Below are 16081 nucleotides of genomic sequence, written 5' to 3' on the forward strand. Positions count from 1 at the left end.
GGAGATGAACTGGCTGCCAGCTGGTGGCCCGTGGTCCCCTGGGACAGGTGATGAGCCGGCTCCTCTCTGTGCTGGATCGTTCCTACCAGCGCTGACCCCGTCGGGCAGGGCATGCAGCCGGGGCACACGTGTCCCTGCTCAGTGCTGGGTGCGTCACGGTGCCCAGGGAACCCGTGGGGACCCGAGGTGGAGCGGTGTGTGAATGGCAGGGGGACAGCCCTGTGGAGGGTCCAATGTGGGTCAGGGGATGCGTCTGCTCCAGACTGACCCCGCACAACTACACCTGCTCCCCTATCCCAACCCCTGTCCTGACATCCCTGAGCCCCTCCAGCCCCCCAACAATGATCCCCTCTCTCCCTGTTCCTCGTGGCTGGTTTTGGATTAATCCCCCCTCTTCATGTGTCCAGGACCATGTCGCTGCCCCTGTTGTGTCTGTGTCTGCTGCTCTTCCCTGACTTATCATGTTTTTGTACAGATCCCAGGTACGATAAACTGATCAAATATTTGCAGAGATGTCCGCGTGAGGCTGAAGTGGTGAGCTGCGCTTGTTTGGTCGGTGTGGGGGGAGGAATTCACCAGTGCTGTGATTTCCCAAGGGAGCGCTGACTCCCCACAGCGCACCCAGCTGTAGGGCCAGGCAGGGGGCACAGGGCTGGACACCAGGGACTTGCCGTGGGGCCAAGCATAGCCCAAGAGGCACTGTGGCACTGCGTGGCAGGACAGCACAGCCTCTGGGGTGGCATCCTGTGGGGCAGGGAGCTCCAGCACCCCAGGGGTGTGGGGCAGGCACCCATCTTTTTGACAGAGGCTGCACTGGTGGCTCCTCCTGGGCCTTGTGCATGGGTGGCACTGTTCAACGTCACTCCATGATCTTGCAACCCTTTGGTGCAAGCAGTGCCCTTGGCAATGCTGCCGGCTCCCTTGTGCCTGTGGGGCGGTTTTGAGCAGTCATGCCCGTCTTTCCCCCGTGGCACCGCCTGGCACCCCCTGTGCCAGCCCAGCACCAGGCACAGCTTTGCCCCAGCACGGCTTGGTCTGGGCTGCGGCAGCAGGACCCTGAAGCTGCATGGCACCAAGGAAGACAGTGCCTGCCTTGTTGCTGTCCCCAAGGCAGGCGGTGGTGGCTGGGGAGGAATCCCCGCTGCTCCAGCTGGGTTCTTCTCCTCCCCCTGGGGCGGAGAGAGTGGACAGGAGATAAAAGGGAGACCAGGGCCAGCGGGGCATTGCCAAGAGCTGCTGGGGCTGGGAGCAAGGTCTGGCCGGAGGACAGCAGTGAGGAGAAGTGCGGTATTGAGGGCTCATTCTCGCGGGGGAGCGGGCTGGGGGTTTAGGGGTACATCCATCCTGACCAGACTCTGCAGCTCCCTGCTCCCTCCCGGGATCATCCCCGGTGTCCTGCCCCTGCCCATTGAATGTGCTGCATCCTGGAGGGACAGAATGTATCTTGGGGTGGGCAGGGTTAGGGGGCTGTGGGAGAAGGGGCCTCTGGCAGATATTAGGGGCAGGGGGGGTTAAAGGCTCTGTGTACCCCTCAAATGCTTTGTGGGCATTAAGGACTCTCAAGGTGACTTGAAGGTGAAACCATCCTTGTCCCACTGACTCCCTGCCCTCGGCCAGGATGGTGGGGGTTGCATCCCTGCCCACACATGGGGCAAAGACAGACCCCAGACCATGGCTAGGTCTGGCTTTTGGGGTTGGGGAGGTGGATAATTCCCATAGGGGGAGTGGGACCTTCCCCCACAAGGCATGAGTGGGTGCCTTGCCGCTGGGGGAGACTGGGGCACCTGGCAGTGGCAGCAGGTGCCGGCAAAAGCCAGTGTCGAGGGTGCATCTCATCCTCCCACCTCATCCCCCTTTCCTCACCCCGCCTGGCACAGCTCCCAGTGCTCTGCTGGGACCAGCATGAAACTGCCCACCAGCTGGGACCAGCATGAAACTGCCCCAGAAGGGGGTGTGGGGGAGCGATTTGGGGTTGCAGCGGGGTGAGGAGGTTCTTGTTTGGTTGAGCTCTGGGGTAGAGTGGAGACTAATGCCACGTTTCCTCCTGCCAGGGCCGGGTGTCCAGGATGGGGCTGGGGGTGCTGGCCCTGGCCGCCTGGCTGGGGCTGGGGCTGGGGCTGGCATCGGCCTCCGAGGGGGTGGCCAACAGCAGCCGGCTCTGCCGAGAGGCGCCAGTCTGGAGCGTCAACGGCTCGAGCCCCATGGTGGGGGCGGTGGGGCAGGTGACGGTGGTGGCCCTGCTGAAGGCCAGCTGACACTTCTGCCTGCAGCAGGCCCGCAGGTGAGCCCTGCTCCCCCTGCCCCAGCTCCAGCCCTGCCATGCTGGGGGTCAGCATGACGGTCCCCCCGACCTGGGCAGCCCCCTCCCAGCACCTCCTTCCCCACAGCCTCGGGGGCCTGCGGGAGAGGCTGGCCCGGCAGGGCATGGCCGATGTCCACTACATGATTGTTAATGAGAAGGCGCCACTCTCCCGTATCATGTTCGGGGAGCTGGAGCGCCAGGCCCCCCCGGGGGTCCCCGTCTTCCAGCCGGAGCCAGAGGAACCCGACGTCTGGCAGGTCCTGGGGGGTTACCAGGACGACTTCCTTGTCTATGACCGGTGAGCATCCTGCATCTCAGCTGAGGCTTTTCTGTGGGGTTATGGAGTGTCTGGTGGGCTTCCCAAAGCCCCCCATGGCTGGGCTGGGTGACCCCAGACCTGCCTCGAGCTGGGACATGGCTTCTCCCCGCAGGTGTGGCCGCCTGGCTTTCCACATCCAGCTGCCCTACAGCTTCCTCCACTTCCCCTACGTAGAGTCGGCCATCCGCTTCACCCACAGCAAGGACTTCTGTGGCAACTGCTCCCTCTACCCCAACACCACCCAGGAGGTAAGGAGCAGGGATGCCCTCCAGAGCCGGGTCCCTTGTCTTCTCTGGCATTGCACATCAGGGAAAAAACAACCTTATCTTCACATTGGGGATGAGCTCTGGGCTGACAGCCACAGCTGAGAGGAAAGGTGGTGAAAGGTTTGGAAGAAGAGCAGTTAAATAGGTTAGAGCTTTCAGGTTGAGAAGGAGGGGACTAAAGGGGTCAGAGCCCAGGTCTGGGTAAGCTAACTAGAGTTGCTGGCTGTTCTGATATAGGAAAGGGGCAGGCAATGAACCCAGAGGTGGCAAGCTCACAGCAAAGACAAGGACAAAGCTCTGGACTCAGTAGGCGATTAGTCACGCCCTAAGAGAAAAATCCATAATATTAAATCCATAAAATTAAATCCAAAATACTAAATGCGAAGTTGCTCCCTGGACCGCAGACAGCTTGAGCCAAGAGATGTATGTACAGAGGCTTGTGCTCTATGTGCTCCAGCCTCTCCTGTCCTCCCTGCGTTAGGGCTGGAGAGCCTTTGCTCTGACCCACACAGCTTTCTGTAGATGGATGCTTTTCTTCTTTCATCCCAGCTCAGGGGTGTGCTCACAGGCTTGCTGTGGGGCTCTGTATGTTCACATACTGCACCAGCCCTTGTGTTGCTTTCCCCAGGCTAATGCTACCATGGAGGTCCCTGTAACCCTGAGCCCACTTCCTGAACAAGGGGGGAAGGAGTCAGAGACCCCCATCCACCAGCACAACCCCCTCCATCCTCACCACCACCACAAGGTTGGCAGCGAGAGAGCCAGAGAGCCGAGTGGGGACCATGAACCTGCTGCCCATGCTCGTCGCCACCACGGGGACCGCAGCCAGCCACATCACCAAGGGGCAGAAACAGAAGGAGGGAAATGAGCACTAAGCCAGGCTGGACAGCCTTGCAGAAGAATCCCGTAGTGTGCAGATCATGCCAACTCACTTCCCAGAGGCACAAAAGGACTTGCTTTGGGCTGCTGGTCACGAGCAGCGTTGGCATAACTACCCCCTCCAGCATCATCCGTGCAGGTCATACTCCCACGCTGTGACCAGGGAAGAAAATCCCTCTCAGACCCCGCCAAGGTGCTGCCTTTTCAGCCCCAGGGCTCGATTCTGACCCTTCCGCTGCTGCCTCCTGCCTTTCCACGCTCAATGAAGCCCGCTGTGCAAACCGGGAGGTCCCCGGTCACTGCTGGCTGACACTGCACGGAGTGGCAGCGCAGGGGTGGAGGGGCCAGAACTGGGACAGGAGCAGCACTGCCAGCATGCTCTGCCCGTCCTGGGACCCCTGGGTGTCCTGGCACCCCTGGGTGTCCTGGCAGGGGACCGAGGGGAGGAACAGCGTGTGCCCCATAGGACGTGATCCCAGGGGATGGGGGCATTTGCAGTGGTAGGAGGTCGCAGCAGCCCATGGTCCAAACCCTGTACCCCACAGTTGTCACACCCTGGGGACCCTGCAGGCCTTGCACACGGGTATGTGCAGTGCTGATGGGTGGCCGCAAGATGGTGTCCTTGTCCCCTTTTGGAGACCTGGAGGCTGTATCCAAGGCTCACAGCCCTAGGAGGACAGGGGTGAGGATCCTGGGCTTTCTCCTGGGGGAGAAGCAAGATGGGAGGGTGATGCGGAGGTCTGGAGTACGAATAAAACCTCTGTGAAGCTAACCCTGCTCAGCCTGGTCTCTGGTGCCTCTTCCCGAGAGGGAATGGGGGGCTCGCTCAGCACTGGGCTGGCCCTGGACTTTTCTCTGGACACAGGGAGGCACTTGGGGCTGCCTGTGGACCTCACAAAGCAAGTGCCGGTGGTGATTTGCATTCCCTGGCGCAGAGATCTTGCAGGTGAATGGGTTGAAGACCAAAGAGACCCTTATGTCTTCATACCTTCTGGTTACCTCCTGCCAGATGTGAACCCAGGACTTAGTCCCCTCCCAGTGCAGGACATCAACCCTGTGCTGCCAGGAGGAAGTTTGGCTCAGCACCCTGATCTCCACGTTGTAGGTGTAATGTTGGGTTGCCTTCCCTGAGCTGCTGTTGTGGGGCTGAAGTTCCCACATGCAGTTCAAGATCATCTCGGGCATCTTGTCCTCATTGCCCAGCCTGGTCTCCATTGCATGCAGTGTTGGGGCCACCCAGCCCTCAGGCAGCTGGGTTCTGCATCCCTGGCAGGCAGTCATGCCTGTCTGCACCCCGGGTCACCCCCATGCCTGTCTCAGCCGTGTAGCACTTCACTCCAGCTCCATCCATCATCCCACACCTGCCCTGAATTCTCCATCTTCTGTCTGGGCCCTACAGCCTGAGTGGGGAGCAAGAGGTGGTTTTTCTGCTCAGTGTTATGTGATGCCATGCTGTGGTACATGTCCTGCTGATGATGCTCTGAGCTGAATTTGTGCCCCAAGTCCTGGGAAGATCAACTCCTCCTCCCTGTCTCTGTGGGATGATGCTGTGGCTAGCAAGTGGGGTAAGAGCAAGGATGAAGAACAGCTGTTGCTCATGAGGATAAGGGCAATGAGATCAGGTGGGTTTTTCTTACCAGCCCAGGGGACCCAGCCAGGCTCTCCCACAGTGTGCTGGTTGAGACCCTCCTCCCCCTACTCCATGTCTCTTGCTTCCTCCCTCCTTCTTCTCCCCCTTCCTCCTCTACCTGCTCCCAGCAGCCCACAAGGGCACCTCTGTCTGCTGCTCCTGCCATCAATATTGAGGTTATCTTTTTCTTCTGGCAGCTGCTGTAATTGAAACAAAGCAGGCCGGGCCTCACGGGCTCCACTCCTCTCGCTCATTTTGCTGGTGCTGCTGAGACAACTAATTCATCTTATCGATGTGCGGTTGGCCTCTTTTCCACCAGATCCAGGCAGAGCCCTGTCCCCACCATGGCTGCTGGGACCAGTTTGTGTCCCTGAGGCGTGCTGCTGGGTGCTGCTCTGACCCAGCCTCTGGTCCTCAGCTTGCAGCAGCTGGCCACCAGCAGATGCCAGGGGTGAGAGGTGCAGACTAGAGGGATGCCGATGACTTTTATCACTTTCTTTTGCCTTCTGGTGCTTCCTCAGCCCTTTCATTAAATTCTACAACCTTTCCTTGCACAGCTTCTAAAGCTGTCCCTGGCAAGTAGGTGACATTGCGATGAGTGGGGCATACACTGATGTGCATTCCCTTGCTGACAACCAGACCTAGGATTAGCAATGGCAGGTAGAGGGATCAGGTCTGGTGCTGGGTGGGTAGCCCCGTGGCCCTGTGCTGCACCACTGCCTCCCAGCAGATGAATTTCCAGCCCTAAAGGCTCGGGTTTGGATTTTGCTTCGGGCAGAGAAACAGAGGCATGTGAAAGAGCTGTGACACCGTTTGGGTGTAATCCTGCATGTCTGAGTAACGGCCAGGGTTCAGGATCAAGCTCATGCTGCTCCATGTATAGCTGTTCAAAGGCCTGAAGGGCTTGGGGGTGCTGTGTTTGGGGTCTCCATGGCATTCCTTACCCCTGAAAGGTGCTGGAGACCTGGTGGTCTTCAAAACCCATGTGGGTGTCTGCACTCCAGAGGTGCTGAGGGAGAGCTTTGCTCTGCGTGGTGTGGAAGAGAGGTGTTTTGGGGGAGGTAACAGGCTCTTTACATTGCGGATGTTGCAGGGAGTGATGTGGGGAGTCAGAGAGCCCCAAGGAATGCTCAGCTGTTGGGGGGGTGGTCAGCAGGGGAGGGTCCAAGGCAAGAAACTGGGGCTGACATCGGGTCCTGGCAGTGCTGCATCGTGGTACCCTGGTGTCTGTGACTGTGCCACCACCCCAGAGGAGGACAGACCCTCGTCCCACATCACACGCAGCCTGCTGCCTTGGCCCTGTGTGCTGCTCCGGCCAGGGGCCAGCAGAACCTTTCAGGAGAGGGGGAACAGCCAGTCCTAATGTCAACAGAGGCCTCTTGTGCAGCGATGCTGTGTCAAGAAGAGGAATGGGTCCCTCCTCCTCCGCCCATTCATCTGGCAGCCAGGGCTGGCGTGCCGCCAAGCCAGCCTGCTTTGGAAACATTTCATTGAGGAGGCAGCTGAGCCTAGGAAAACAGAATGAAAATATACAGAGAGATCACTGTTGTTAGGCAAAATACAAGCAGGCGGCTGCATTTCTGACCCCTGAGTCCAGCCCAGCCGGGCCCCTCTTGCTCCTATGGAATGAGGATGAATGCTGCTGCCTGGGGACAGGACTCACGTGTCTCCATCATGTGTTAGGAGCTGGGGAACGAGGGCTGCAGAGCTTGTCCCCAGTTTTGGCCAACTTGCTGATGTCCCTGGTGAGTAGGTCCAGATTCACCTTGTTGTACCATTGCTCAAGAAGATGGGACAGAGCAGAGAAACAGCCACAGAAATGAGCCAGCCCCAGTGACTCGTGTACCAGTGCATGGCCACCAGTGCTGGAGGCTGGTGAAGATGGGGCTGTGGAGACGCGTTAGATATTGGCCTCATTCATCCCCATCTCCATCACCAGCCCTGACTGGGCACGAGGCCACCAGCAGGACAGACCCCAGTCCCTGGGTTTTCAAAGACCCATTGCTCAGCATTCCCTGTCTTTGGTCTGCTGGCAGGAGGAGAGCAGAGTCACCCAAAGCAGTCCCCAGGGGCAGAGGGTGGAGGCACCTCTCTGGCTTTTGGGTGAAGGTACACTCAACATATTCGCCTCTCCTGTTGTTTCCTCCATAACTTCTCCCTCCAAAGGCCTCCAAGTCTCTCCCAGCCATTTGCTGCCCTGCAGCAGACCCATCGCAGCTCCTTCCCTCCTTCCTGGTGGGTCCAGAGGGGGAGGCAGATCCAGAGGTCCAGCCCCATGAGACATCAAGGCTCTCACCCCAGCACAGGTGCTCTCAGTGCCACTGTGGCACAGCTGTGCTTGGCTTCACCTCCTCTCTCTGTCCACCCAGCATGGTCCAGCCATTGCCACACAAGAACAAAATGGCCATTTCTCTGTGCTGCTTGTTTCCAGCCCCTGCCTTTGCTCACCATCAACAGATGATGGCACAGAGGGAACGGTTTGCTTCTACTATTTACAGTTTTGATCTGGGGGTTGAAAGGAACCCAGTGTGAACAGGCAAAGCCCAATCAGCACCCCAGGAGAGACACATCTCACCAGCCCAACACAGGTGGAATTGCAGCATGGAGCAGACGCCCAAGGCATCACAGCACTTCACAGCGCCGAGCCACCATGTCCTGCTCTTGCATTGGGTGCCTTCAAGAAGAACAGGCTTGTGCCACGACTGCTGGTGCCTCTACCAAAGCTGCTACTGGCTCCTACGCATGGAATGACGTGTGAGGACACTCTGTTGTGGAGGAGACCTGGGGTGAGCGGGCTGTTAAAGGGAAGGTCAGTGTGGGGCAACCTTCCCCTCGTCCTACTGCACCTCAACTGACCCATGCCGGGGGCAGCACTGGGGTCCGACCTCACAAGTGGGTCCCCACATGGGATCTCCATGCTGCTGAGAGCTGAGGTATGTGAGCATCCGTCATGGGGGTTATTCCTGACCTGGTGAGGCAGCTGAAGGAAGACGACAAACACATGGAGCAGCCTTTGAGAGAGCACTGTTAACACCTACTGAAAAGGCACTGATCCTGAGCTCGGGTGGGCAGCTTCCTCCTGTAAGAGCCCTGTTAAGGCCATAAAAGACAAGCTGAGTTAATGATGTTTATTGGGTTTTACTATGGAAGAGGTCCTAGGCTGGAGCCTTGTAGGTTTTTTTCCCCTCCCCACCACAGATGTGCCTGTGGAAATGGCTTTGGAATTGAAACGGGTGCTGAGGAATGACCCAGACCAGATGCTCCATGTTCTGAACTCCAGCTCCAGACACCTGCTGCTGAGTGTGGCCTGGCCCGGGACGTGGCAGTGATGACAGTGACGGTCTCCGTGGCATCTGAGGGACCGCTGCTCGGTGGGGCTGGCACAACGGTGAGGGTGGCTGTAAAGACCAGCAGCACCAGGCATGAGGAGAAATACTATACGTTTATCATTACTTGTTTTCTCTCTTTTTCCCCTAGACACCCAATCAATCAGCACGCAGTAATAAAGCCACACAGCCAATTAGCATCCAACGATGTGGCCAACCAGCCAGTCAGCCCTGTGGCACTGTAGTTTCCCAGCCAATCAGCTGAGCAGCATTGTAATCTCCCAGCCAATCAGCCATGTGGCATTGTAATCTCCCAGCCAATCAGCCATGTGGCATTGTAACCTCCCAGCCAATCAGCCAAGTGGCATTGTAACCTCCCAGCCAATCAGCCATGTGGCATTGTAATCTCCCAGCCAATCAGCTGTGCCTTTTGCACCCATTGCCAGTGGTGGGGACAGGCAGGGCTGCCCACCCCCTGGGAGCCGGTTTCCAGGTTTCGTGAGCTCCACCGCTCTCTTGTTCCAGCATTAATTATGCTCCATCACTAAGATTTTGTAGCTCCTTGTTGAGTCTGGATTTGTCCCACTTTCAGCCTCTTCTTTGTTGTTTCTTAGCTTGCAGAATCTGTATGTTGTCTTCTCCCCACTACGGATCTTTTTCTTTTTTTTCCCTGAAAACGTGAAGTTGGCTCAGTGTGTTGTTTCCCACTGGTTTAATTTCTCCCTCCTTCCCTAGAAGACCATTCCTCACCCAGACTTACCTGCATTTTAATTACCATTTGCTAAGTGTGTTAAATGCATAGGGTATAAGGCTGGAAGGACGCAAAGGGGTCATTGTGTAACCCATCGTTGGTTCTCTGCCCATGGAAAAGGACCGGGGTGCTGGGTGACAGAGGGATGAGGGACGAGTCCCAGCCCTGCCCTGACTCCAGCTTCCCAACCACCTGGACCTGCAACCCGCTTGCTTCTCCAAAGTGGGGGCAGACCTGATGCAAAAGGCTAACGGGCATGTGTTGTTTATGCCTCACTTTCCCATCATTTATTCATGCTCTTGTAGCCTGCAAAATGATTCCCCAGTTATTTTAGCATCTCTAATTAAGAGGAGGGAGGTTCAGTGGCTGAGAGGGGGCAATCATTCTGCTGAGCTCAGCACCGTGGCAGCCAGGCTGGCCAGGATGGATGCTGCTCTGTGGCGTGGAGCTGAGCAACTTTCTGGAGCACTCTGTGCTTTTAGAGTCTGCACTGGGGAGGGAAGAGACAACTGTTTCTCCTGGAAGCCAAAAGTCTTCTCTCCGTAGCTGCTTCATGCTTAATTGCTGGCCTGCACAGCAAATGCGTTTGCTGGAAGGGTGCAGAAATCCCTGCGGCAAGGCAGAGGCTCAGCACTTTGCTAATCTTACGGAGGCTGTGGGAAGGCAGCCCTGGCAAGCCAGAGATGTGACGGTGTGTGGGAGAGAGGGAACAGCAGCTCCTGACATCTGTAACTCTCTAGTTGGGTGCGATGGGGAGTCTGGGTCTGCCCGATGCCATCCTGACACCTGGTACCCAAGAGCCTCGCTCCATTTTAATCCATTACTTGCTGCTGCCCCGCACCAACTCCTTGTTCCTCCTGCCCCTCTGCTGCTGGGTGTCCCCTCTCCAGCCGTATGAAGGAGCTTCCCAACTTCCCACAGACCCCATTCCCACAGCGGGGCTGCCGGCTCCCCCCACCCACACCCCCAACCTCCTGCCGGGGTCTCCAGGACCCCCAGCCCTGCCAGGTCCAAACTCCCACACCTGTGGTGCATGGCAGGTGTTGTGTTGGGCGGTGCCCTGGGGACGGCATGGCACGGTGCTGGGTGCAGGCACCCTGGATCAAACATGGCCTGAGGTTTTTCTCAGGGATTGCTGTTCCCCTTGGCAGTAGACAAAGGGCAGAGAAGCTGCAGCATACACTGCTTTAAACTTGCACATCCTTGAGCAGATACAGGGACATACAGGCAAGCAGAGCTGTTCCTATGTCAAAGTGGGGGTGAGAAAAGCCATCCTGCACCTGACCTTTGATTTCAGCCTGTGCTTGGAGAGGGAAGATGGTACCTTCTGTCCCTGCATTTCTCTTTTGAGTACATAGGCAATTGCAGTTACAGCTGAAGGAGGTCTCTGAGACTGTTAGTTTGGGAAAGTTTCATAAAAAACTGTCTGGCTAGTGAAAAGTAACTTTCTTAGAGTCCCTGCTGAAAGAGGAGCACCACAATAACTCAGTATTAATGAGTTAGTGGAGGATACATGGGGGATTTGAACAGCTTGATGGCAAAAAGCTCCACCTCAAGCTTATACAGTGTTGGAGACCTTACTATGCACTGGAGAATCTGAAAATGGAACTCAACTCCACAGTCAACCAAGCCAGTGTATGTCTCCCCTTGCTTGCAAGGCCGGATATTTCATAAAGCAATGCTCTCTGTCTCTTCCTATATGTCAGATCCACAGGAATAAATATCCCAGGCAATGGATCCCTCTGCTTCTGAGTGCACTGAGGCAGGGGAGCTGCAGGCTGCGTTACTCCCTGTGTCCTTTCCCTTCTGCCTCTGCTCTGGACAGCACCGGCAGCACAAGAAAGGCAGAAACCACCACACTTCCAATGAGTGCCTGGGGCTGGTGGCTGTAGCAGGGAGCTTGGCTCTGATAGACGTGGCTTTGGCTGTGTTGGAGCAGCAAATCCTCCGAGTGGCCGGAGCAGGAGCTTGGTGGTCACCTGGTTAATTTGCCATAAAGCTTCTGCTGCTCTTGTGTATCTTCTTCTGTTATCAGAGGTCTTCCTCGGTGTCAATGGGTCTTGCAAAGCTCTGCTGTCATCTCTGCAAGGCTCAGCCAGCGTTACCTGTGTTAGTGAGGCACAACTTCAGGGTCAAAGCAATGTCAGAGGCATGAGAGCATCCAAGGGAGGGGAAGATGCCCAGGGAAAGGCAGTCTTTCTGCTGGCTGTGGGGTTTGGGCATGCTGGGGAGAGGAGAGCAGCTACATGAAGGTGTGCAGGTGGGAGCAGCCAAGAAGGTGGCATCCCCTTGGGCTGAGACATAGCACCTACCCGCACTTACCCTGTCTGCCACAAAACAAAGCACAGGTGCCAGGAAACCTGCAGAGAACATCTCAGCAACATCCTTTTCCTCTTTCTTTGTTGGAGCTCTTGAATTTAGTTTCTAGCAAGAGGCAAACAGATTTCCTCCCCTACAGCACCTGCACCAGCTGGACTGCTGACTGAGCTGCCCCCCAAAGAGTTTCCCACAATATTGTATCACACTGCTGCCTATCTGCAGCGTAGAGCTGTGCAGGCTCCAGCCCTTTTGGTCGGTAAATTTTCTAGCCAAGGACTCAAAAGAAAATGCTTTTCTGGGGCCAGCATGAATAATCAGCCCTTTGTGAATAACACCAGTGCTCAGACCAGAATGGCTGGAGTCAGTGGGTCTGAACATGGACAGATCCCAACCAAACAGCCTCTAAGCCAGGAGGGGAACCAGGGCTGCCAGTGGTAGAAGCTCAGCAAATGGCCGGGCTCAGGAAAGTGTGAGGTGAATTATTGATGTACCTGGTTCCAGGCTCTGAATGAGCAGCATCAGGGGCTGGGCGGGAGGCTGACATTTCACATCCTACCCTGGGGAGAAGAGGTCTGTCCGTGTTCTCTGGGAGGAGGAGTGCTCCCCCCTTGTGAAATTCAAGGCGGTAATGAAAGGGACAGGGGGAAACAGGGAGCAACAAATGTTCAGATGAAGAGGGAGAAGAAAAATAGATTGATTTGTCTTTGAAATAACATGCTAAACCCCCGGAGACAGGCTGGCCAGCCACTACACCGACCTTGCTTTGATTTGAGTCTGGATTATATGTTTTATGCAATGAAAAGTCAGCTTGTTGGGAATGAATAACATCCCTGCTCAAGCTGAAGTCTAAAATCCTCTTTATTGGCACCGTCTGGGGACATTGTAAGTAAGGACACTCAAGGTTGTCACTAGGTGAGCTCTGCAGAGACCGGTGACAGAGGGACCAGGCAAGCTGAGGTGCTGTGTCTGAGCAGAGCTGGTGGGTGCAGGGAGACACAGGTACCAGCAGAAACTCCTGGGCAGTTGGGCTGTTGTAACACCAGAGCCTGCAGCCTCCATCATCATCAGAGCTCAAGCTGCTGCTGGACTGGTCTCTGCCAGGAAGGTGTGCCCTACCTTGGGGCAGGAGGGTGCGTTGGGATGGACCCTTGAGGTCCCTCTGTGCACAGGGAGGGCCAGGGCTGGACAAAGCCCTTCTCATCCCGCCAGGTCCTGTTGCAGCAAGCAGGGGTGATGGGCAAAATGCTGTGCTTGCCAGTGCTCTGTGTTGCAACCATCCCTTACGGAGAGCAAAATACCCTTCAGGGTTAAAGAAACGGGGATGTGATTGCTGGGGAAAACACAAACAAATCTGTGTGTAGGTGCTGCGGTGACAGGGTGGCCAAGTCCTGCCACCGGTTAGTGCTGATTGTCTTGAACAAGACCAGCAGCAGCAAGGAACACCTCAGCCTTCAAGGAAAACCTCTTCCTGACCTTCATTGATTAGCATGTGGCTTATGCTCTAAAATGGAGATCTATCATTGCAGTGGGTCTGCCTGCTCTCATTACCTGCCTGAGATCTGATTCCTTCCCTTCGGGTCCTGAGAAGGAGACCTTAGGCTTGGAGGTACCTCATGGTATAGCAAAAGTGCATAATTATTTCCTGTTCCCTAATTGCATCACCCTGTTATTCCAGGAAATGTACTCCTGCTCTGTCAGTAAGAGTAAATAGGAGATCTCTGCAACAAGGGAGTAACCAGTAGTGCTCTAGATGTGACTGGACTGCAGATAGGAAGGAATTGGGTTTAAATTCTCAAAGCACTGAGAAAAACAGAGTAAGAAACCCGAATTCTGAGATCAGTGAGCTCTGCTCTTCCTCAGAGGTTTGTCACTTGAAATTAGGCAGGACAAAAGAACGGGAATATATTTCTGGGGAAAATCCTGGGACAGTGTCCTGCTGGACATGGCAGCAAAGCCCTGGCAGGGCAGCAGTGCTCTCTCCATCAGCCCCACGCTGTGCTGGTCCCAGGGGTGCTGCCATCACCCTTCACTGAAGCAGAGGCCAGTGAGGAGTCAGCTCCCTGGATTTTGGGGTGCTGACTCAGGCAATATGTGCTCAAGGACCTCACTTTAATGCAACCCCAGCTAAGAGCAGAGCAGAGCTGCCTGGCAGTCAGCACTGCTTGCATTTCTTCATCTCCTCTGCCAAAGGCCAAGTGTGACAACAGACCAGGTATTCTCTCTGCTCCCAAGGATGCTGCAGTGACGTGTGGGCTGAGCATCTTCACTACAGAGCTTTAAAAGGAAAAGCAAACCCTGATGCCCACTGAGGGCTGTGCTACCTGGCATAAATCCGAAGGTGATTTGTGAGTTAGACCGTGTGTTAGGTTTGTGGGTTAGACTGGGCTTTGAGGCCGGGTGCCGCGGGTCCCAGACTTGCAGCAGGTCCCGGGGTCCCGCCGGCCGTCTCCGGGGCAGCGGTGCCATGTCCAGCCCTGCCGTGTCCCTTCGCTGTCTCTGACTCAGCACAAGCTCCTTGCACTCGGCTGTCCCGACACTCCCTCGCCCTCCAGCGCCGTGGGGACCGGCAGCCGCGGGGCTTTCCCCCTCCGCGTCCTCCGGGCACGGGGGACAGAGAGTCCCCCGTGTCCGTGTCCGCCACCCCCGCCTGGAGACACAGCCCGGAGGGCAAGCGGGTCGGTGACCCGGGGCCACCCCCTCCCCGCCCCGCGCAGCCGGCCCCCGGCGCCCCGGCAGGTGCCGGTCGGAGCAGGGGTCCGGCGGCCGCCGGGGACGGGCAGGGGGCAGCGGAGCGTCCCGCCCCGGCAGGGGCCGGCTCCCGGCCGGCGGGACCACCCCCTCCAGTCTCCACCCCCGGTCCCCCCCCCCGCCTCTCCTCCTCCCCGACTCTCCTCCCCTCGCCCGGCTCAGTCGGTCGCAGCCATGGCGGAGGGAGGAGAAGGAGAGGAGCTGCTCCGCCCGCCGCTGCCCGCCGGCGCCCCGGGCCCCAAGCGCTTGTGCTCCCGGGCCTGCCCGGCGGGGGGCACCGGGGCCGCTCACCCCCGTTCCGGCGCCGCGGGGGCCGGCGCGGGGCCGGGCGCGGGAGCCAGCGGGGCCCCTCCGGCTCTGCCCGGCTGCTGCCCCGCGGCGGCGGCAGGGACGGCGGGGGCGGCGGGGACGGCGGCCGCGGGGCCGGGCGGCGGCGGCGGGGCGGGCAGCCTGCTGCAGCCCGAGTCGCTGCTGGACGCGGCGGCCAAGCGGGTGGCGGGGAGCTGGGCCTTCGAGCGGGTGGAGGGCCGCTTCCAGCGCATCCCCGAGCCCGTCCAGCGCCGCATCGTCTACTGGAGCTTCCCCCGCAGCGAGCGGCAGATCTGCATGTACTCCAGCTTCCAGCCCGGCCGCGCCGCCGCCGCATCCCCCGCCAGCGCCGCCGCGGGGGGACCCGCCGCCGCTGCCCCCGCCCCAGCCGGCGAGGAGAGCCCCGCCGCCGGCCCGCCGCAGCCCGCCGCCCCCGCCGCCGCCCCCGCCGCGCCGCAGGGCGAGGGGCTGCCCTTCCGCCGCGGCATCCGCCTGCTGGAGACCGGCGCGGTGGACAACGTGCTGCAAGTCGGTGAGTGCCGCGACGGGGCCCCGGGGGCTTCTGTGTCGTCCCCCCCCCGCCCCATCCGCTCCGAACACTTCAGCCTTTTGTCTGGCGCGGTTGTGGTTTGACAGGAAAATCCTGCCCCGGGGGCAAGGATCGCCTTGTGTCCCTCTGGGAAGATGCTGGCTATGGGTTTGGGGGGTGGGCGGGCTGGGGGTGCCCCCCTGCTTCGGTGAGGTGTGTGTGCCCAGTTGTCACCGGCAGCAGCCCGCAGCGTGGACGCCGTCCCTCCAGCCCGAGTGGGAAAATAAAGCCAGCCCGCCCCTAAAGCGCCCGTCGGGGATTTGTATGGAGAGCACGCAGCCCTGCCGGCCTCCCCCACTTCGCCCCCCCGCCCCGCAGTGTGAGTCCCTCTCACCCCTGAGCACCCACACCCATGCTCCCACGGGTGTCCTGGCCCTTCCACCGGGAGATGGGTTTATAAACATAATGCATCTCTCTAGCAGCTCTGAGCGTTTGCCTTTGTCTTCTCCAACAGGGTCTCTTCCCCCTTAGGGAAAGCTATGAAGGGGCATCTACTCTCTGCTTTTCCCTTCCCAGCCCCCTGCGTGGGCTCCCTTAGTGGGACTGGTGGGTGGAAAATGAAGGGGAGGTTTGGGGTGACAAGTTGGGTGGGCTGGTGGGTACCACCGGCAGCCCGGTGCGATGTGCTTTTTGGGGACGGATG

At 58.2% G+C, this 16081-nt stretch overlaps 2 protein-coding genes across 2 annotated transcripts in view; both read left to right on the forward strand.

Moving 5' to 3' along the window:
• Nucleotides 1-1242: 1242 nt before the first annotated feature.
• On the forward strand, nt 1243-4538 carry LOC102086960 (selenoprotein Pb). The gene is given in 6 exon segments (XM_065071542.1): nt 1243-1272; nt 2052-2281; nt 2388-2600; nt 2734-2869; nt 3516-3725; nt 3727-4538. Coding segments are annotated over 5 exon segments (810 nt in total). The 5' UTR covers nt 1243-1272; nt 2052-2066; the 3' UTR covers nt 3763-4538.
• A 10157-nt stretch (nt 4539-14695) lies between these two features.
• ZSWIM5 (zinc finger SWIM-type containing 5) overlaps nt 14696-16081 on the forward strand; it is a 97017-nt gene continuing 95631 nt past the window's right edge. Inside the window, exon 1 of the mRNA XM_065071545.1 lies at nt 14696-15381. Coding sequence (XP_064927617.1) covers nt 14715-15381 — 667 coding nt within the window. The 5' untranslated portion in view covers nt 14696-14714. The remainder of the gene's footprint in view (nt 15382-16081) is intronic.

The sequence above is a fragment of the Columba livia genome, chromosome 8, assembly GCF_036013475.1.
Source record: "Columba livia isolate bColLiv1 breed racing homer chromosome 8, bColLiv1.pat.W.v2, whole genome shotgun sequence".
NCBI classification, from domain to species: Eukaryota; Metazoa; Chordata; class Aves; order Columbiformes; family Columbidae; genus Columba; species Columba livia.